Raw genomic sequence first — 23,619 nt, 5'->3', positions numbered from 1 at the left:
GCTTTCGGGTGGTATCTAGTTTGCACTAATTTTCTAGAATTTATGAAAAAATTGAATCGTTTTGAAATTTTGGTTAAATTAAGTTTAGTAAATTTTACTAAATACATTTTTTATAAATAAAAATAAATACTAAATATTTTTTGCGCAATGATCAAGTCGAAATAAAATCTTGCAAAATTATTCATTAAAATTAAACAAAAAGATATTTAACAATTTGCATTGCCAAAAAATTTTACCCAAATTAAAAATTTCAGACGAAACGGTCATCCAACTCACCACGAAGGAACGTGCGGGTTACTCGGTCGAAACAATTGATGCCATCGATCCCGAGGGGGAGCAATTATGGTACGAAATCGTATCAGGCGATCCCTCCCAATACTTTATAATGTGGCCGGAATCCCAGAATTTAATCCTGGCCAAGCGAATCCCCAAACCCATGGATTTCAAGCTCAACATCAGCGTCTCGGACGGCGTCAACCCCGTATTTGTCCAGGTATGCAAAAAGTCAATATGTGTATATCATTAATTTCGTCACAAAATCCCGTCGTGTTACACAAGTCGTCGCAAAATCAAACAAATTACTCTCTTTTCATCCTCATCATGATCATTAATTCGCGAATTAATTACTCAACTGCGTAGTATTTAGCACATACAAACGCCCGCCCATCCACCTACCTACGTATTCGTTAACGTGAAATCTTTTCATTACTTAATTAGACTTACCCACGACAAACATGGTGGTCCTTTGAAATTGTAAACTTTGAAGTTTAATTTGCTCACATTTTCCTCCTGCTTCCATGTCATCTCATCTGTCATCATCATCATCATCATCATTTCATCCATGATCGACTTCACGAACTCGCCTACGCAGCTAGAAAATCCGCCACATATAAATAAATACCCAAGGATAGAATTCCATCGCAGTGTTGGTTCCTGTTGCCTCTTCTTCCTCTTTGTTTTTGCACTGTTTTGCACACCCAGTGCCCACGAACCGACCGAGTTCAATGGAACGAAATGAAACCATAATGGTGAAAGTCAAGTGAAGGAGAAAGCGCGGTCGTGTTGTCTGGCTGAGCTGTCTTTCATCTCTTCTTCTATCTCGTCAAGTTTGGTTTTGGGAATCAGATCCGACCCAAAGAATTCAATCCTCTCGACTTTCACTCCACTTTCACACTCATTTCTGTCTTTTCTTCCACGCCACGCCACCTTATCAGGAACATCGTCGTCCTCGTTGTCATCCACAATGCAACGTGTGTACCCGAGACAACGAGACAAATCAAATCATGTCAAAAACTGCATAGTCTCACTTTACCTAGTTTCACGCTGTACTAAACCATACTAACTGCCACTTGACAGGTCAAGGCATCCTGCTGAGTGAGCATTTTCTCTGTCTCCTCTCGGAGTAGAAATACTACTCTTGTTTTATCTATTTTGCATAATTTTCACCCAAAAAGACTGGCTAAATTATTAACCAAAATGTGCTGACTACTCTACTTATAAACTTTGGTGGATTCCCAAAAGATAAATTCTGTAACTACTTAAATGGGTAAAAATTTTATGAAATTTGTATTCCAGCTTTTCGTCAAAGTTGTCGACTCTCCGGGAGAATCTGCCCTCATTTGGTCGCAATCTTCGTACACCGCATCCATCCCAGAACAACAGACTCCCGATACGACCTTATCAGCATCGCCGTCTTCCCTCCTCATCGCCAAGGTGTCCATCAACTCGACCATCTCGCTCACCCCGCCACGCGACAAGCACACCGACTCGGGCACCATCCTCTACGGATTTCACAACGTGCAGGACTCCCGCAGTTTGCAGCTTTTCTCCATCGACACGATCAGTGGGGAGGTCACCGTGCAAAAGGGTGTGGCCGGACTGTTCGACAGAGAGACGATTCCGCAACACATTCTCACCATCAAGGCGAGAAACCCCACAAACACGTACGGATTTGTGAGACTGGTCGTCAACGTGGAGGAGTGGAATGACCACGCCCCCATTTTCTACATGGCGGATGGAAGGTACTCAAGGATGGAGGTGCGAGTCCCGGAAACGGCCGCAGTGGGGACGAGGATTGCTCAGGTAATTAAACAGTTTTCACTAGTTTTAAATCGTTATTTAGTCTTCATATTGCTGGGTTTATGTGCAAACTTCTCTTTAAGTTAACAAGTCAATTTGCATTTATCTAGTCATTTCGGTATATTCGGTTAGAAATATTTGTCCATGCTCAAACTTTGCTCAATTAAACTATATGCCATCCCATTTTCTGGGTTACTCGTCCACTTTGTCACGTGGAGAAAGCGAAATGAAATCAACCCAGTGCCCGATCAAGCTAAAGCTTTCTCCCCTTTCTCATGTGAGCAGATTGACTCAACTTGACATTTATTGCCCTGTTTGACTCACAAATCTCGACCACTCCAACCTCGCGATCTGATCTCACTTTCACTCATTCTCCTTCCCTGCATACATGCATACACAGAGTTCTGCTGTCTGTTATGTACTTTCCCTATCTCGCCACCCACCCCACCCAATTCCGCCTGACCTGGCAGAATCCTGTTGAGTTGACAGAGTGAGCGACACTCATTTCAGCCAGGTCAAATTCAATTCCAGTTTAACGAGATTGTCCAGATTCGTATTACAGGGAAATTCGAGACTCCTTCCTCCTCTTAATGATCGCAAAATGTAAAAATAACTGGACCTCGGTTTGGTTGTCCAAAAATAGACTTCCCAAAAATATTTACTCTTAACCCTCATCAATTCAACACTCCTGCTCATTAGCATAATAATAAGCAACCCTCATTCGTTCGTGGTGAAAGCATATATTTTATTGAAATTTGTACCCAAAACCAAACCACTCGCATCCTTTTTTTTAAAAAAAGAACTCGAAGAGAGAAATCTGTTCCCTAAAATGAATTCAAATTCTATTCATTTCCTTATTTATGTTTCCTTACACGAACGCCGTTCCAATTCCCAAATGAGGATTCGAATAAAATTCAAGAAATTTAAGTACACATGGAATCGCATCTGGCCAAAGCTGCAAGATATGGGGACAGATTTAGATTTATTGCTTTGAATCTCTGCGCAATCCAATCTATCCAATCCAATTCAAGAAAGGAATAAATACTACACGACTGATAAAATAAAGTAAAATGAAGTAGAAACCCATTTCATTTCCTGATTTAAAGAAAACCTACTTTCACTGGAGGGAGGGAAATGCAGTAAAAAAAGACGGGATTTTATTCCGGGGGACCAGCTTATTTTAACCAGGCTTCGAATTTGAATGAGAAGTTCAGTTCACGTATGTGTGCAATATTGGTTTTGGATTTCTGTCCTTGTTTTGATCTTGAGAAAATGGGCTTGAATTGAGTGTGACACGGTTGCCTGGAATAATGTATGTAGGCCAAACCAAACCCAAGTCCCTACGGAAAAGGAAGCCGAGAGAAGTAATGTAAGCTAACGTGCGTGGTTTGGTTGGGTAGTAATGCGAAATCAGCACATGAATAGATCCTCAACTTTGTGTACGACCATGTTTTTGTCCCCAAGTTTGATTTGGTTCAAGTCTTGTGGGAAATTTCGGAGGTGGCAGCATTTCCAATTTTATTTGAATTTCATTATCTATTTTTACCTTGTATTGTGAGATAAATATGTATTTTTAAAAAATCGTGGGTTTATTTATTTACTTCTTTACAATAATATTTACTACATAACAATTTTGTATCCTTATTTTCGCACAGATCGAAGCCTTCGACCTTGACGAAGGTGACTCTGGTCAACTCTCGTACTCGATAACCTTTGGCAACATTGGGAACACTTTCCGCATCGATAAGGACACCGGCTGGCTGACTTTGCAACGTCCCATATCCGGGTCTCGAGCGAATACGGAGTATCTCTTAACCATCCAAGCCCTCGACGGTGGGACGCCCCCGCTTTCTTCGACCACAAGTGTCACAATTATTCCCACTCTGCCAAATGACGACGAAACCCTCGCCCTCGACTGTCGGGGAGATGACGAATCTAATTTTGGCCGCAATTTGGCCCCACTTTCCTCACTTCCTGGAAAATCAGGTGGGAAACAATCAGGCGGACGGGCTCCCAGCAATCAGAGAAAGACCGTGATGAGGGTCCGTGTCAAGGAGAATGCTCCCCCAGGAAGTTATGTGACTACAATTACGGCCTCAAACTCGAACAGTGCCTCCGTCTCGTTTGAATTGGAGGAGAATAAGAGCAACATTTTCTGGATTGATCCATCAACCGGTGTCATCTTGGTTGGAAAGGGGCGTGGATTGCTAGACCGAGAGAGTAAATCGAGTCACGAAATTACCGTCAAAGCTACCAATTTGGTGAGTATTAATCCCTCACTTTTTCCCCTCAGGGGGCAGAAAGGAGGAACACCCACAACTTTCTTGGGACATACAAATTTTTACATTGTGTAATAACAAAGGCTAAAATTAGCGAAAAAGTTAGAGTGATTAATTGCAATCGCGTATGAACAAGTAAATACATACCTGGACTTGGTTATGACTTTATCTACACGTCGCCTTACCTCTACGACCAGGTTTTTGACACCCGACCCGACTTTCCCTCTCCATTCTCTCGAGAAACTAAGTAGAAAGTTGTTTATGACCCGAACAACGACCACATTTAAGTTTTAACTGTGGTTACAAATGGCCAAAGTTTTACCTGACTGGACATTTTGTTTCTCGACTTGTGGATTGGCTTCAAGTCGTGGATAGATTGTAGCATCAAGAAAATTGGGTCGGTGAAAAAGTGATAAAAACTTGAAAATATTAGGTATACGACCCAGACTTTCTACCTGTGTTCCAATAATCTTGCCATGTTTTCCACCCAAGCCATGAAAAAGCTAAACAAACATTCCCCTAAAATGTACAAGTTTTGATATTATTTCGCGAAAAAAAAAGAGTTATTTTTCTGAAATTGAGAACACCAAATGTCCATCCAATTCCGGGCAGACAAACAAATCAAAAGTATTTACTAGACAAACATACAAAGTCATAAATCTGTCTGGGGCCCTCTTCTTATCTGAAGAAGAGGATATACACGGTGCACCATGTACTTTTAGGGGCTCACTCTCACTTACCCAATAAACTATACTGGTTCTCACAAATTTCTATCTCTCTATCAGGCTCCGAAAACCCATAAACTTTCACCCCGTTCGGCCCCGATAACGGAAACACTTCACCCCAACAACTTCTCTCTCTCTCTCGTTTTAAAATTATGGTGTAAAATCCACCCTAAATTTGTTTTCTTGTCAATTTAGCGCGGTGCTACGGCAAGTTGTCGTGTCGTGGTGGATCTTTTAGACGAAAATGATCACGTAAGAAGAAAAACCGAATTGGGAATATATTTATGAGAAAAACCCGGGTGTTTATTATTTGCAATGTTTTATAACAGAGACCTTTATTCACAACGACGCAATATGACGGGCTGATTAGAGAGGACGCCATGCCGGGTACGCTCGTGCGAAAGAAACCTGCACCACTCACTGGAACCACAAGTACGACAGTTTTGGGAAGTGAGAGCAGTGATTTCATCGAAACTGAGAAACGACCCTTGGTCCTCGAATCGTCCGATTTGGACGTTGGCATTAATGCACTCGTCACCTATTCAATCATTGAGGAGGAGGAAATGAGAAAGGTAAAAATATTGTTTTTTTTATGTACGTATTGGTAACTGCACCGCACGTCGCAGGAATCTTGTTCAGTTTTAATATTTTAAATTGTTTAATAAAGTAGTATTGGCGTTATAACATGTCACATATATAAATTTAGAACAAAAACGAAAAAATCTATTTAGGCAAACAGTTTTGATAAGTTATTTTCAATCAAGTTTTGAAAAAAATATATTCAGTTGAATTTTCAATTTTCAAGAATTGTTCAGCCGATTTAAACAAAAATTGTTCAGTCGAATTTTCCACAAATTTTAATTCAATCCCAACTTAACCACCAAATTTATCCACAAACTTGTACAGGTCTTTCACATCGATCCCTCCACCGGTGCTCTCGTCCTCATCACATCGCTCGACTATGAAAAACGTTCCGGATACGTTTTCCACGTAAAAGCGACCGACGGCGGAGGTCTGACTTCTCCCAACGTCGCAACGGTGAACGTCTCCGTGGAAAATGTGAACATGAAACGACCCATCGTGCTGAACTCGCGGGTCGAATTGCTCCTTCCAACCGGTCCGGACGTCTTGGTGGGTCGCGTCGAAGCCCGAGATCCGGACGGCGACGAGTTGGAGTTCAACATTACGCGAGGAAATGACATGGACTGGTTTAAAATTGGGAGAAAATCGGGCGAAATCAGAATTGGCAAGATGGCCCAGTTCCCCGTGACGGGGAGTAAAATTGTTTTGGAGGTAGGGTAAAAAATTTTGTAAAATATATTGCAAAATTTTTTACATTTCTTAAAAAAACTAGATAAATGTTGGCGACGGGAAACACTGGACAAGTTCCACGATGACGATCACACCCAAAAACATCGAGAGGAATCCAACCTTCTACTTTACCAATTCGACCTTTGCCACCACCACGATGGAAAATTCTACCAAAATTATCAACTTAATTAGTCTCGGCGTAGTCGGGGCATTTATGAACGAGCCCTTAAAATTCGAACTGCTCACACCCACCCCATATTTCGGGGTACGACCAACTTCAGGCGTGGTTTATACGACTGGAGAAAAACTGGACAGGGAAGAACAAGCCGAGCATGAATTACTCGTTCAGGTAAACACATTTATATTTTTTTTATCTATTTGCATGTCCACGATTACCTACTTTCATAAAATACAAAAACATTAAACCCCCAATGACAAACACGTCCATCCCACTCGCTTTCTCCACTTACTTTCACCAAGTGTGTAAATTATGCAGATTACATATTCAACTTACTTTCAACAATATGCATCATTAACAAAGTGAAACTAATTAAGGCGAAAATATACAAAAGTTTTACAACCCTTTTTACTCGCTCTATTAAATAAACATGTACTACAAGCATAAAATGTGTGTGTAGCAACTCGCTAAACGAGCTACTACACGTACACAAACTAGCTAACGCATCTCGAGAGAAAGAAGAAGACACGGGAAATATAATGCAGATGAGAATCAGATCACCAAAACTGAACCATCTTCACCACCACCATCCATCCTAAACTTTCTCTCTCCTGGTGAAAGTTGCAACCTTCTGCTTTCCGGATCGATTTCGTGCTTACTTTTTTAAGCTGAGGAGTGGTGGTGGGTGTAATAAAGTTGGAAATGTGGGGTATGTATGGATAGCTACATACAGAGCCGTACCGCGAAATTGTCAGGCCTGGTATGAGCTTAAGTGCCGGGCCCTTTCATAAGTTCAATATTTTCGATACTATGTTATCGCTTTCGCTCCAGAATACTAGGGCATTATGGAACGAAGCAGATAATATTCTACGAGTATTCAGAGCACATTATTTTTCATGGGAAAATGGTGACATTTACTTGCGCTCTTAACTCAGCCATATTTTTGAAAACATCGGCGGGACGGAGAAAAATCAATTACATGAACCTAAGTTGCACAAATATTCGAATATGACATACTTTTCGCTACTTCCCGCTACTTCCCAACGCTTCCCAAACCCTTTGCGATTAAATACTTTTCTATCCATTTTAAAAATTTGAAAAAGTGCCAGACTCATTTGGAATTGGCGAAGATGCAGGTCCCAAAACTCAATTCCTTTTAGTTCTTAGAACACTTATTGTATTATTTCTTGAATTCAGGTACATATTCAAAAACATACAGTATGGTGAAAAGCCAACGGTTTAGCTGAAAATACTTTTAGAATTGTACCAAGCGGTAAGAATAAAAAATAAATAATTGTCAGCATTTGGGCCTGAAGCAGTCAGACTATCAATTCGATGACGCCAGCGGTCTAACTCCGATTTTAACAAAACCACGATAATTATGGAACTTCAGACAAGTACTTAATAGAAAACGTGTTTCAGGATTTTTCATAATGCTCAGTTTAAACGAAATTATAAAGGGATCCGTAAGAGACAATTTCCATTTTGACCGTGACATTTTCTCGCGAGGGAGAAAAATACAGATTCTGGCTTACGAATTCCATCATAAATAATTTCGTTTTAAAATGCGTGGGCATAAACTGGTTTCCTCGGATTTTGACGCGACCACCTTTAAATTACTCACACATTGAAACAACCCGACCCGTAATTTTCGTTTTCCTGAATGTTCGTGTTTTCGGGTGTGACAGAATTTTTCAATACATTTTCAGCTCATTCAGGATTTTTCAAAGTTGTTAAGCTTGAATTTTTAACGCTATTTTAAAAGTGAAAGAACGTAGTTGCTCAAAATTACTTCCATAAATTTACAAAAACTGTCTTTCCAAAAACTTTTAACGTTCAAAATTTGTATACAATTTCGGGATTTTGAAAATATGCTCCAGACCAGAAAATCCGAAAAACTCAAAGTTTTTTAAATGTAGAATTTTTTTGAACTCAATATAATTTTGTGCAAAAATGTTATTTCATTTTTTAAATAGGGTCAAAATTTAAAAAGTTTCATCACTTTGAAAAATCCAAATTTGGCTGAAAATGAAGTCAGCTTATTTCCTTGTGTGGGCAATAGAGGTGAGCTGGATCGTCATTTTTTGAGATCCAATCCGTCCAAATCCATTTCACCCAAAAAATTTCGGATCCAATCCATCCAAATCCATTTGGCCCAAAAAATTTCAGATCCAATCCATCCAAATCCAGTTTGATCGGACCAGGGCATGGATTATCCAAAGAATAATATATATATAAACTCATGGTTAGTGTTCGGGATAAATCTGATTGGACTGTATATGTGTCACAGTGTGTGCCATGCAACAAAAGTATGGGCCATTTAGTGTTAGGATGAGATCGGAGTGTTAAAAAGAACACTTCCTGATATTCTTTATGGTGACGAAATTTATCCAATTCATCCAAATCCATTTGGCCCAAAATTTTTCGGATCCAATCCATCCAAATCCAGTTGGATTGGATCGGGCCATGCATTATCCAAAAAAATGGATATCCAGCTCACCTCTAGTGAGCAATTTAAGATTGGTCCCGTCAAAATCCGAGGAAACCAGTTCATGCCCACGCATTTTAAAACGAAATTATGATAGAATTCGTAAGCCAGAATCTGTATTTTCTCCCTCGCGAGAAAATGTCACGGTCAAAATGGAAATTCTCTCTCACGGATTCCTTTATAATTTCGTTTACTGTATGAAACTTGTCATGTAAACTGTACTGGTAATCATCTTGCTATGTAACTTGAACAGAATGCTAAAATCTGTCGAATTGGTTAGTCATTTCCATGAATCCAAGTTCGTAATATCTGTTGTTTTCGAAAAATTGAAGTTTGATGTAACCGTTTTACTGTTAAATGATGTAAAATTTTCTTGTCGTACTCTATGGGCCGCTTGGCCCGAAAGAGTGGTGAAATAAAGCAATACAATACAAAACTTATAATTTTGTTTAAACTGAGCATTATGAAAAGTCCTGAAACACGTTTTCTATTATTTGTCAAAGGCTCCATACTTGTCGTGGTTTTGTTAAAATCGGAGTGAGACCGCTGGCGCCATCGTATTGTAAGTTAAGGGTCCTAAGTTCATATTTACCTAAGTTTGTCCCTGGGTTAAGTTAAATTTGCCCCTTATCAAGGAACATTTGAGTTGCCAAAAAGCATCTTTGCTTTATTCACGTTGAATTTTTGCAAAGTTCGCATGTTTTCGGTTTCAAGAAATTAGGTAATAATGTAGATAGTAACTCTTTTCATACACAGAATTCCCCACAATCTCACAAAATAAGTATAATGTGTAGCATTGCATATGTCGAAATTGTAACTAAAAATTGGTAGCCATGAAGTGATCCTCTCCGATTTTTACCCTACAAGTCACAAGTTTTAAATTGCTCAAGCTCAGAAATAAGTCGACCCATACTTTTAGGTTTTCTTGAACCTAATTTCTTTTTTAGCTTAATTTCTGAATGAAGTTTCAGCTAAAATCATGATTTAACATTTAATTAAAATTCGAAAGCCAAATATTAGAATTAAAAATTGTAGATACGTTAGCTCTAAATTCATACAAAAGTGGAAGCCAATGAAATTCATACAAAAATAATTGAACATGAACAACAAATAAGATCTAGCAGTTTAGTGTTAGATGTAAGCAAATTTATTTGCGTGGAATATTTTTTTTGTAAAATCTTCAATACTCAAAAAAGTCCATTATATCTAGTGTAAAGGTAGCGACCTGGCCCGGGCCCTTGCAGGCCCCGGGCCTGGTATTTCGTACCACCATATACCACGGTTGGTACGGTACTGGCTACATACTTACAGCTACATAAATGTTCCGCTCCTTCTTCTTCTTCTTCTGCCCATTTCAGGCCAAACTTTCTCCTCCTCTTCTTCTTCTTCCTCATGTCTAATCACTTTTGTTGTATTACTATTACTACTCTAGTTAATTTTGCAACAGCCTGTTCCCTCCTTGGTATCATCAAACCAACAAGTTTGCGTCCTTATTTTCCAGCTAAAGTTGAACACCGTGGCTTGTTTTAGTAATAAATAATTACTTCTTTGTATATACACCATTTAGTTACTCACTCTCAACGAAAAAGTAGTAAAAATTGTACTTTTTTCGGTAACAAAATAAAGTAATAATTTTGTCTTAATTATTATTTCCAGGTCCGTGGCGAAGAAGCGTCCCGAATTTCTCGGTGTTTTGTCAAAGTAAAAATTGGCGACAAGAACGACAACTCCATTCAATTTCTGAACCTGCCATATGTGGCGGTCGTCTCCTTGGAGAGCAAAGGAGGGGACACCGTACTTCAAGTAAGCTTTCCCCTTAATCCTCTCCGGTAATATATAACGGTTTTAGACCAGTCTTTCTTCGTCTCCGCCGCCACCGAAAGAGAAATTGTGGACACTTGCTACACACACACTTTTAGCAGTACCAGCAGTGCGTCTCTCTCTCCCCTCTCAGTTTTGCTGCAAGCACATGTGGAGAAAGTCGTCCCCTATATTCGGGGCGATGATATGGTAGCTGCATTCATAGCCAGGATTGGTTTTGGGTCGTGGATTTCTTCCAAGAAAAAAGCGAATCCTCTGAGCGGATTTAGTTTTGGGTATTTGACAATGTCTTACTCCGTCCCTCGTCCGAGAGGAGTGACCATTTCCTTGATTTATTCTCTGGGGTGGATCCGATTGAATTGGTTGCGTTTAAAAAATGATGGAAAATAAAAAGAGAGGAAGGAACCACTTAAAAGTTTGATTACTTTATTTCTTCCCAAAAAATAATTGTGGTTTCAGTTTTTTTCTTTCCTTTTCCATCCCTCACTCATCAATTAAAAGGATGGATAACATCATTTCCTCCCCCGAAAAAAAAATGCGAGCAACGTATTGTTTAAGACGTTCAAGTGCGGACATTTATCTCCACAGATATTTCTTTCACCAGAGGATAAACTTTGTCCGAATTTTTTCCCTCACTTTCTCTCCACGCCCGCATTTTATTGTCTTTATTGCCTACTTTTCCCAAAGAGCGACGTGTTATTCAAATAAATGGGGGAGTAGCTGTACCGAAATCGTCTAAGTAGCCGTCGTTCTATTTCTTTAAGTAGGGTAGTAAACTAAACGGGATAAAAATCGTTGGCACACGCCACATCACGTATGTATCCAACGGTATGTGGGACTAGGAGAATCTGATCCAGTCGAAATTCTGCTAAGTTGGTGGGTGGGCGGGTGTGTAAGCGATGGTCCATTTTACCCATATTTCATCCAACTCACTCACCTACCTCTCATCGGACACACCATTAAAGATTTTCTTAATATTTTAAAACTTTTTCGGCATGCAAAATCATATCGGGAGGAAGAAAAGCGTCCCTCTTATTGCCTCCTCCTCCTTCTCTTCTTCTCGTTACCAGATCGTGTTTCCGGTCGTTCATAGTGAAAGAATTGGGCACCACCACCACCATCATTTCATACTCATACGTACTTATAATGCTCATCTCCTCGTCAATAAAAAGTTTGTAGGCGCAAACAACCCACTTTTTTCTGGTGGATGGAGGAGAGAAAGGCAGCCAAGTAGTCGATATCTCTCTCCTGCATCCATCCATTTAGTGCAGACCATGCGAAATCCATCAAGTTTCTCTCTCCTCGGATGATACATTGCTCGTGCCCCTCATAATTCAGCTACTCACCCGAATCTACTCCCCACATCCGGTATAGAGAGGAGAGGAACGAGTCCAATTCGGATTTTAGGTCATGATTTCCTCCCTTTGTGGAGGGACGAGATATGAATAAACCATAAGGAGTGAGTGAGTGAGAGAGAGGAAGGAAAGCCACGCAGGGAGAAAAAGAGTGATCGACTACTTTCTCCACTTTCACGAGGAGTTTGCTACTCTTGAAATCTATACGGCTTCAACATAGAATTTGGTCATTTTGATTTTGTTGACTTTGAAATGACGAGGAGTAGAAGAAGAAAAACAACAACTACTTTTTTTCAGGAGATGAGTGATCATATTTCGTAATTGGGAGAGAGAGATAAATCAATTTTGGGTTGGTCAGCTTTTTTACCTAGATGTGAAATTTAAAGAGGAAACAAAAAATCATGCGTAGATCTGGAAACGGTATCTTTTTGTTTGAATTATTTAAAATATTTTATATAAGCTATATTATGTCGTGGAGGTCATACAATAATGTAAAAACCGAAAAAAACCCAAATGAAACAAAAGATGATTTCTTCTTGGTCAAAAAATGTTTTCAAGTTTTTTATGAACTTTTCACATGATTATGTAATCCAGGAATAAATGAAATACGTGACTCAGTCAGTATACGCCTTATTTTTTTCTTAACTGGTAAAAATATGACCGACTTTACTTCTGAGTTCGAATCCATACGCAGTTGGTTGAGGTGATGCCGCTAATAATCCGAGCCGTAGTCAGTCACGAGATCATAAACCGGAAAGGATTAATGACGTGCATTAGTGACATTTCATCTCATTATTCACATCCTTTCTCCACATCTATACATCATTTTTGGCTGAAATGATCCAGCCCTCTCCTCAGTCTCACTAGTTTAAGAAGAAGAGAAGAGAAGAATCCACCCGGGTGGTGGTGTGGTGGCATCATTAAATATTATTCGGTTTTTTTCAGATCCAGTTTTTTTCTATCTATCTCTCCGTGTTCTTATATAACTAAATTGAGACAGATTTATCTAACTTTTTCCTCATTACTTTCCAGGTGAAAGGCTTTGATGCGGATGAAGGTGAAAACGCCGTGATTCGTTACGAACTAGTCCGCTCTCCACACGGAGACATTTACGAATTGGATCGGAACACTGGATTTATTCGATTGCGGAGAAAACCTGATGCTACTGGACAGCATGAACTCATAATCAAGGCGTACGATGGTGGTGAGTAAATAAATTACATAATACATAAGTTTTACCTCCACTAAAATTCATGATAACAACTAAATCAACTTATTGAATTGTTGCGTTATTTTTGTCAAAAGCAATGCAATTTTGTCAAGTCTGGTGTATGTAATTTTACAACACATTTGTGTTTACTTGTTCCTTCCGTGACTTTCTCATCACAGTTTTAGCCTCCGTTGTAGTAAATAGATTGCATGTTCCTTTGTGAGAAAGGGAGGAAAAGCTAGCTAGCTTGCGAGCGAGCATGTAAAACCATTACCATTTGTCTCCTCGTGGTCTTTAGATTGTCAACCAAGTACTGCTCCGTATTTACTACACACAGTCCATACTTCCAGATCGGCCCCTTTATTTTATTACCCGCATGAATTATGTAATGGTGGAACAGGATCGCATCGCACGAAATAACAAGCAACTTCCTCCTCCACTCAACTTACTTATAAACTCGTCATGAACAAATTCCACTAGTTCAATCAATATTAATGCGAGCAAACTTTTTGTGAAAATTATTTATTTATTATGAAAACTTTTCTTTGAAAATTTCTCAAAAAAATAATAATTTCCTAAAAAAAACTGTAATCTATTTATAGGCGTCCCCACCTGCACTTCGGAGACCACGGTGTTAGTAAAAGTCGTAAGTTCTGACCAACCCGTGTTTGAGCAACAATTTTACGAAACATGGATCCCCGAGGATGCCGGTGAGTAATAAAAGTTGACATATTTATGGTTGCATTTGCCTCATTTTCTAATTAATAATATTTTCCCAGCCCTCCAATCCACCGCGATTGCCCTCATGGCACACGCACACAATCCCATCCTCTACTCGATCCATGGTGGCAATGATCACGACGAGTTTGCCATCGACTATCAAACAGGTAACGCTATTTATTCACTATCCTGGTTAAGAATTCATGACTAAAAGACATTTCTTGCCTGGATAATCATCACCATTATTGCCACGTCATTATCATCACTGTAACGTCTGCCACCATTTTATAATAAACCCGGATGGTAAACAAACCCCGCGTTTTATCCTGGCCAAAGAGTAAAAAGAAAGCAAACAAAGTAGGTCTGACGACTTTCTCCCGTGAACTCGGAACGTCGTCGTCTCTGCAAATGTGTGTGTCTCCCTTTGACTCTGATCCAAATGAACAATAGAGGAATTATACCGAACAAGAAGACAAAGAGGACAAAATGATTTACTTCCCATGCGAACGATACGATCCTCCCAAAGATAGCAGACAAATGAAAGTGTGTCTTGTACTTTGTCACCTTTTTCACACTCTTTTTTCTCTACCTACTTAGCCACGCCGTGTGTGTGTGTGTCCGCTTTTAGAAGACCATTTGTCTTGACACGCACAGAGACACACACGGAAAAAAAGAAAGAAAGCGAAACACAACCCCCGACACGAAAGGAGACAATGACTTTCTTTGCTAAAGAGAAAGTCAAACTACATTCGATCATGACATCATAAATACATGAAAGAAATTGTGCCATCTCTTTTGTTTCGGTGCGTATTATTGACTCCATTAATTACTGTCGTCCAAAAAAAAGAGAAATGGATTTTCTTTGTGTTACGAACAAGCTAAATTAATTGACTTTTTTTTAAGTCACCCACCATTGTTTTTATATAAATGTTATTTACACAACGCGTGTGTGGGTGGGTGATACGTTACTTAAATATGCTCCGGATGCGACCTTCTGTCCGTTTTTTTGTAGAAATACATTGTTCCGTAGTCCATTTCCTTTGCGTCGCGTATTTTTCTGGCAGCATTGGGTAATAGGAAACCCCCTGAGATACTGATGGATAGTGCTTTCTCCAAATATACTCTCATTTGAGTCGAAGTGAAACCTAACCTTCTGCGGAGAAAGTCAGTCACTTTCACTCTAACTTTCTTTACGGAGGAGAAGTCCTGCCCATGAATTGCAGTGTCTCGTTGTAAAAAAAATAATAATTTCTTGTCCTATTTATATCCGAACTATAAGAAATTATGTCCATTTATGAATTAAAGGCTCGCCTGTAACCCTTTCATTTTGTGTCTCAATTTTCTCCCTGAGTTAAAAAGAAAGTGAAAGTGTAATGGATTACGGTTCATTCTTTATACGTGTTGGCAGTTGGAGTATGAGACTTCTTTTTTTCTCTTTGAGAAAGTAAGTAGGCTGTCCATACAGCTTTCTCATTCCGAGTAATAACTTCCTTCCGTTGTAACCCCGGAGGAAAAAATTAGGACAGACTTTTACTTACTCACTCACTACTCGACTGACTGGCAGGGAAGGCTGACTACTTTATGAAATTCAATTTACTTTCTCTTCTTTCTCTCTTCAGCCAAGGTTGGAAAGCATTTTTCGTACGGATTCAGTAGCAGAGTTTAAATTGACTAATTATTAATTTTAAACTCGAATCGATAACGGGCACGTGGATGGCTAGACCTGAATTGAAAATGATGATGATTATTTAACCAGATACGGCTTAATTATGCATATGTTGTGGTTCTGGTGGTATCAAAATTACGCGGAAATTTCCTTGTTAAGCTAACTTTATGATAATAAAAATGATGTAAATAACATATTGTAATGTGATCGTCTCCTCTCTTTTCCTCTCTTCTCTCTCTCTCTTTGAATGGCTCGCTGGCTGACCGTCTGTATCGTGTCGTGTCGTAAATCTGTCAATCCATCTCAACTTTTTATTGTTCAGATATTGGACTCAACCGGATCTGTAAGTCGAATTTATCCCTTCAGTGAAAAATTTTAGTAGATTTAGTTCAATCTTGAATTGAAATTTTGTAGTTTTGTTAGAAGATTGTTATTTTATTTTACATTTTTTAAAAATCTATTTTGATTATTATTTTTTTGTTTGTTTTTGTTTCACAATTTCGGATCACTCAAAATTTTGAATTGGCTTTGAGTAGCCTTACTTTGAACCAAGTTTTGCCCATTTTGCTTCACTCTCTGTCGCTTCTTCTCAAGTGGTAAGCACTTAATTTGCTCGCCATATTATGATTCCTCTTGAGTTGAGCCCATCTAATGGACATAATCGCCAGTAGCGTAATTTGCATACATTTGAGCCGTCTACAAACTTCAACACTTTCCTGTTTGTTTGATCATTCTGCAACAAAACAACGCTTAACAAACAAACAAAGTAACAACCTTTTAACCTTTCATCCGACCCATTTTGTAAATAAAGTTTTTGGACGGTCGGTATACTAAATATGTGCTCGTCGTTGCTTTATAAATTGGAGAGGAACTCCTCGTAATCCTCTCCGGAGGACGACTGCATCTATTTATTCACTATATCCGGCTACATAAAATTGCTCTTTTGTTCTCAACTCGTCATCTAATGTTCAACTTAACATTTCAGCCACCTACTAAATTTAATAGCTTCACTTTAAACTGTGCTCTGTACGCGGAACGAGGCAGAATTTTAACCCGTGTTTTAAAACATGCTGCATTGCACCATTTTTCTCACTGGAAAACCCATTATGATCATCTTTGTTTCCTATTTTTTGTGTGGATTTTTTGTGTGAAGAACATTTTGCATATTTCTTTTTTGAATTGTTGAATTGATGCTGGGAGGCATACTTAATTTTGAAATTGCACACTTTATTTTTATGGTTTTTAGAAATCTGATTTTGGTAGATACAAAAAAAAAAATTTTGGATTTGTAGTTTGTTTTCGCCATTATGGAAATTTTTCAATTTGTTGCAATAATACAGTGTTTGTAGATCGGGTAGAAATATGTAGAAAATGAATTGTGATTAATGAAGAATAATGTTTTTTTCTAGGCGTCCTGTTTGTTAATTCGCCCCTGGATTACGAAACTCAACGGACACACCGACTCACCGTCCGTGCCACGGACCTTGTCACCTCGTCCGGATCATCTACCCAAGTTTTGATTCATATCCGAGATTCGAATGATGCTCGTAAGTTTGTCGATAAGACAGAAAAATTGTTTCTCTTTCTTTAAAATACAATAATTCCTGTATTTAAAAAATTGAACTAAATTCATGCCCAGGCCCCATCTTCGACAAATCGATCTACACCATCCGCCTGGTCGAGGGGTACATGCCGCCGCATTCTTTACTCGCCACGCTGCACGCACATGACAACGACACGGGGATAAACTCCCTCCTAACGTACGACCTTGTTCCCGATGATGGTCCCATCCTTCGCATTCCGAACGAGAACTCTTCCCCACAGAAGAAATCATCCTCGTCATCGACACCTACGCGAGGACGTCTCCAGAGGAGAGAGATTGATTCCGAGGACGTCGAGATGGATTTAGAGATGGAGGACGCCACGAGCAATCAGCGATCATCATGGGACGTCACGAAATACTTTATGATTAAGCCCAACGATGGCAAGATTATTCTGAAACAAATGGTGGATTACGAGCGAGCACATGAATACAGGTTTTCCGTCGTGGTGAAAGATTCTGGCATTCCTCCGCTAAGTTCCACGGCGAGAGTGGTGGTGCAAGGTGAGAAAAACATTGTTGTATTTATTTCCACTTCCGGTCAACATTCGTGTCAGCATTTTGATTGCGAAATGTGTCAAATTGCCTCAGAAAAGTCCCATTCATTTCCAACGATTTCTTAAAAAGTCACATGACCCATTTCCTTGAACTTTATCTCGTCGCGTGAGTATTTTCGAGATAACGCAACACCTGGCGCGGTCTTCACATCCGATCCCGTTAGACAAATATTATTTGACGTCGTATGTGTCACTAACTAGTCTCCATGCCAGATTGGATGAAATAGATTGGATTCATCATCTTCACACTTTCCCTCCCGGAAATATATTTTTCGGGGAGAAAGTTGGCGGTTTGTAGATATTTTATTTCGGGTCGTGTAACAGATTACGTCCCAAGGCTTAATCTCTCCCTCTCTTCTCATCGACAACTCTCTCTCTGGGAATTTGTTGTTGTCTCGTTCGTCCTTGTTGTCTTTAACGTATTGATTTCTGGGTGCAGTTGTTACTGGCAGCTTTTGTCGGATATTCTTCTTGCTGTCTTGTTTTTCTTCTATATTTTATGAGATGTGATCTCTCCTCTTCTTCCTTCTCATCAACGCGGTATGACTGACTGCCTGCCTGGTGTAACATTCTTTTGTAGAAAAGTACAACTTTTCCCCCTCCATCGTAAAGTTAAGGACTTCCTTGCTCAGACCAACATCATTTGAAATTTGACACGACACGCACCAAAAGAAATCACCCAATAAATAAGACGAGATACGCAGTGTCGGTATCAGTGATGATGGAATTGTACCCTTATTTCCGGGCAGATTAGAGATTACAGATTGTATTTTGTAGATTAACACGCTTTTTGTCTAGTTGGATTATACATACGACACCTACTTTCACGCCTATTTTCGTATTTATGATGGCATAAATGATAGGATGATACTATTTAATACGTATTTTCTGATAGATACATATTATCGATTCATTAATCACAGGGAAAAAATCTTGTAATATTTATTTATCTGGAGGGGGATAAAGTTTACTTCATTTCGGGAATCTATTTCAGGAAATAATAAACTTTTTATGAAGGAAAGAAGAAACAAATAGAAACCTTGAATTTCTTATTAGTTTCTTGAACTCTACAAGTTTTCGTATTTTTGGGATGTGGCGAATGCTACATTGGTTCTTTGTTGATATTTGTACATCATCATTTATTTTGTTCACTACGCATTTCATTAAAAAGGAAACGTTGCCATTTTACGTACATATATTTGTATCTCGAGATTATTTGCATTATGACGAAAAGCTTGGGTCCTTAGGCAATGTGGGACAAAAGACGAAATGAAATATAGAGTAGCACAGTTTGATCTCCTTTTTTGATTAGTATTTTCGAGACTTTATTTTATTTTATTTATTTACTTTGCCCAGTAAACAGTTCCATTTAGGATGTAATATTTATCCGGAAGATTTCCTCTTTTCTGGAACTTGGAAATTTATTTTTCAACGATGTTTAGAATGACGATGCGTACATAGTTTTATATTTTCTGCGGTTTGTTGACCTATAAATAAAATGCAAGATAATATTTTACCGATACTAACAATAAATTCTTTCATTTTTTTTACAGTTGTCGACATTAACGATAGTGGCGTTGTATTTGAGAAGAACGTTTACTACGCCCGCATCTCGGAATCCGTGCAAAGAGGACATTTTGTCACAAAGATCTCCGCGTATGATCCTGACTCCGTTGATCACATAAAATATTCCATCATTGGTCATTCTCACTATCACATGCCGTTCGACATCAATCCTGACGCGGGTAAGTTGCAAAAACTTATTTTTCTTTCAGCAGCACTCGCAGAAATGTAATTGCACACTTTTTTTTACTTATCATTCCATCAATCATTACGAATCTATTAATACATACTCATCATAACTCATAAAAAGACGTTACTCTCCATCTTTTTTTCTGGTTATTTTCGTCACAAAAGGAAACACAATATGGCGAACAAATCATTTCTTTTTTTGATTAAGAAATAACATCCAGCCAAAAATGTCTCCATTTCAATCCCTCATTTCAGTTTGTCTTTCTCCGTGTACCTTCTCTTATTCATGGCTTTCTACACAAATTCAATATGCATTACAAATTACCTGAAATTCGGTAAAGGTATTCTTCATTTCTAATATTCCCGTCTTCTCAATCTCAATTTCTTATGTACATACATTCATAAATATAGATCAATAAACCGTGGCACAACGAATGTGAGCCAGATTACCAAGTTCCATTTGTAGGAATTCCTTTGGTCCGAGTAGTTTTATTGAATTCAGTCGCAGGTAACATGGACAAATACAGACTTACATTTTTTATATTATTCCCATTTCGTCCCGTAATGCAAAACATGTTTTGTTTGAGTCCTTCTTTTTTCCTTTTGTACATAAATAATATTTTCCTCTCAAAAGAAAACGATACTGCTTACATACACACAAATTTCTGAAAGGCTCGGCCCACGCCGATCCAAATTAAATTACAATGCCCACCATTTTTCTGTCCCCTTTCTTCCATACCATTCAGGGTTAAATTGTGACCAGAGTTTTTCTTGTCCAGTTTATTTCCTTCTTTAACAAGAAACACCTTTCCGGAGAAAGTCTGAACAAATCTGTTTCGTTCCTCATTTGTGGACCGATCTGGAACTACCCAATTGAGCCATGTCATGTAACGACATCATTTCATTTCATTTCATGAAGTGTGCACTCGCCTAGAAAATCTTTCTCTTTTTAACTGAAAGTAAATAAAATAAAGCAAACAAAACGGTATAGCATGGTTTGGCATGTTTGAGTGCACAAAGCTTTTTTTTGTCCTCGCTTTCACCAGTTGAAAAATCAGTTGAAAAGGAGGAAACTCACCGTCCGTCGTTTTTTTTGCGGTGATTGCCTTTTTATTGATTTCTACTTTACTTTTACTCCTACTTTTATCCATACTTAGGTCCATACATACATGGGTTACGTACTTACTTACTCGGTAACAGGGTGTAGTTGATGATGGAGATATTATTGAAGAGAGAGAGAGAAAGAAATCAAGAATCATTACCGACGAGAGCAGGGGAACATGCATGAAAATTTGAGTGGTTTCATGTTCTGTTATTCTCGTGTTTATTTTTGTAATTGGCGAACTTTCATGTTCTTCGTGGATATATTTGTGGTGATGAAAGGGTTTGAGTTATCGTCACTTGGTGGAATTGATATGGCTTCCTCCGACTGATTATGACTGACTGATGGGTGGGTGGTGTTTATTGAATTGAGCGTCGTCTAGACTGCTATGAGGATGATGGAATGGCGACGACGATGGTAGTAAATTGATTACGTTCACATTTCAAGGAGTAAATCCGGACATCATAAAGTTATGATTTATTAGATTTGCAACAAATTTTGGTGGACATTGACTCCATGCCAGATTTTTTTTCTAATTATCATGAGGCAAAATTATGAAACATGATTTTTTGAAAATTTTACACCGAGATACTAATCATTCCATCCATGTTTCCTTATTAATACTCGTTATATGCGGAATATTAATATAGGTTTATTAATTCCCCAACTTTCTCTTAAACGCACCTCGCCCACCAATCTCTCCCTTCCGTTTCGTCAAGTAGATTAGATGGCATTTTGAAACCTTTTAGCATCACGACGACCACCACCAGCACCGCCCTGGGTATGGAATGTCGTGTCATATTTATTGCATGAGTGACGCTTGATAAGTCTCCCACCACCCACCCTGCGATGCGAGGGTGGAGGCAGACAGGGTAAAAAAAGTGACGTTGACGTGTGATGGGTGACTTGACGTTTAGCTCGCATTATTGGATAGCTGCTTTCTCCTCTCGCCTTCTTCGTCTCGCTCTCCTCCATGAAAATATATTTCTTTGAAAGGATACAAAATCCGGTATTATTTATTATTTGATCTGACATTGACTTTTAGGCTCGCACTATGGCTACTTTCCCTCCACGTACCCTACCACCACCACTACCCTTTAGTAACCTTAGACATTGACGAAGACGATGCAGTAGGGAAAATTGTGTAACATTCTTGGTCTTCCCGATACAGAAATAGATTCAATAAAAGGATTGCATTTCAACTTCCAACATCCAAAAGTGCAAGGATAACTGAATTTCGTTAGATAAATTGCTTACCCGAATTCATACGAAGGAGAGAAGAGAACGCACATTTCTCTACTTCTCAAATTAACAGAGTGAAAGTGAAAGTTCCACATGATTTTTTTTCCTCGGTATAAAAATAAACTTTCACTCTCTCCTTTAAGTAAGATTGCACACACCGTCCCATTAAAATATTATGGGCTTCTACCACATATTAAATTTAATACTTTGACTCCCCGTTGAAGGTGAAGTAAGGCTTTTCTTCTTTTTTAAAAAATGAGCCATGTTTTTTTAAAGGGTCGATATTCACATTTTTATTTTCTTATCTACACACACTGTCCCGTCGTGTATCGCCCAAGCCCTCCACGTGCGGGGTACATATATGCAATACGTATTCCCCCAAGGTGGAGGATGGATTGGAGAATATGCGTAAAATTTGCATTTCGCATTATAACCACCAGGACGGAGGAGCCGAGGAAAATTCGATTTTCTTACTCTTACCGGGAATGAATATTAGTAAAGACGACGAGGAAGGATGACGATGACGGGGAGAAAGTGCACGAGATTCATACTCTCTCAACCTCACTTCTCAACACAGGAGAGACGTTTCTATTTTACTTTACCCTGAGCAGTAATATTTTAATATTCATTCCCTCCGCCCGTATGGAACTTTCTGTTCGACACCATGTACGTACAACATTTTGACTTTCACCATCCAACCACTCATCCAATCCACTCAGGCGAAAGTGGAGAAAGAAAAAACGATGGTGGGTTGTCCACGTCCAATTTATCCTTACGTAACAAAAAGAAAATATTCAGTTTAAATAGGTCCAAAAATTTAGTAATTCATATTTTTCCCTCTGGAATTTTCTCACGTAGCCGTTTTTTTATTTTATTCCGGTATAAAATATGGAGTGGGAGGGTGAAAGCAGTACTTTGTTAAGACTTTCTCTGTCCTCCTCTGTTGCAAAAAAGGACATCATTATTATTACAAAGGTGTGATATATGTTGTGACATGAATGGAAAGAAATGCCTCTGGAAAAGGTGGAGTGGGTAATTTATAAAGTGGAGTGGGGAAGACCAGATGGACGGAAATCTGTCTCACAAATTTAATCAACCAACCACCACTGCCATGGCCACCGCCACGACTATCTGCGAATACCGGCTTTTGTCACACACACGAAACCAAGTCCTCCTCCTCGTCCTCGTACTTTCTCTACTCCAAGTGCATTATATTATGTTTCTTCTCGAGAGTCGTCTTCGTTCGTCCTTCCACTTCATTTATTTATTCAAAGGTTTCAAATTAAATTCATTTCTTCAGAGAACGTATGTACATACATATGCTAGATTTGGGGATGTTACGTATCGCAAAAAATTTATGTGCTGGGTAAAAGAAGAAAGATTTATTTTTATCGAGCTTTAAAAAGAGTATGATTACGTATTGATGGAAAATTGTGATGGAATAAGGACCTGTAAAATATTGATACGTTTTTCAAGGAGAAAGTCCACACTTTCTCTTTTATGTGAAGGAAAAAGAGAAAAAAATGTGACTCTC

The 23,619-nt window shown here is 38.8% G+C and overlaps 1 protein-coding gene across 3 annotated transcripts in view; it reads left to right on the top strand.

Annotated features, from left to right (window-relative positions):
- LOC110853122 (fat-like cadherin-related tumor suppressor homolog) overlaps positions 1-23,619 on the top strand; it is a 116,727-nt gene that overhangs the window by 68,193 nt on the left and 24,915 nt on the right. For 2 of the 3 annotated variants that reach the window (XM_035854505.1, XM_022101363.2), the window contains exons 22-36: positions 255-493; positions 1,576-2,082; positions 3,735-4,340; positions 5,279-5,335; positions 5,413-5,655; positions 5,990-6,376; positions 6,438-6,743; positions 10,717-10,863; positions 13,269-13,440; positions 14,049-14,156; positions 14,226-14,333; positions 16,155-16,175; positions 17,242-17,379; positions 17,472-17,936; positions 19,543-19,734. In XM_035854505.1, the coding sequence (XP_035710398.1) occupies positions 255-493; positions 1,576-2,082; positions 3,735-4,340; positions 5,279-5,335; positions 5,413-5,655; positions 5,990-6,376; positions 6,438-6,743; positions 10,717-10,863; positions 13,269-13,440; positions 14,049-14,156; positions 14,226-14,333; positions 16,155-16,175; positions 17,242-17,379; positions 17,472-17,936; positions 19,543-19,734 (3,696 nt within the window). The remainder of the gene's footprint in view (positions 1-254; positions 494-1,575; positions 2,083-3,734; positions 4,341-5,278; positions 5,336-5,412; positions 5,656-5,989; positions 6,377-6,437; positions 6,744-10,716; positions 10,864-13,268; positions 13,441-14,048; positions 14,157-14,225; positions 14,334-16,154; positions 16,176-17,241; positions 17,380-17,471; positions 17,937-19,542; positions 19,735-23,619) is intronic. The other variant, XM_035854506.1, reaches the window with a different exon arrangement.

Source organism: Folsomia candida, unplaced genomic scaffold, assembly GCF_002217175.1.
Source record: "Folsomia candida strain VU population unplaced genomic scaffold, ASM221717v1 Fcan01_Sc008, whole genome shotgun sequence".
NCBI lineage: Eukaryota > Metazoa > Arthropoda > Collembola > Entomobryomorpha > Isotomidae > Folsomia > Folsomia candida.
Note: the sequence above shows the minus strand (reverse complement) of the source record. Positions and strands in the feature narration are given on the sequence as shown.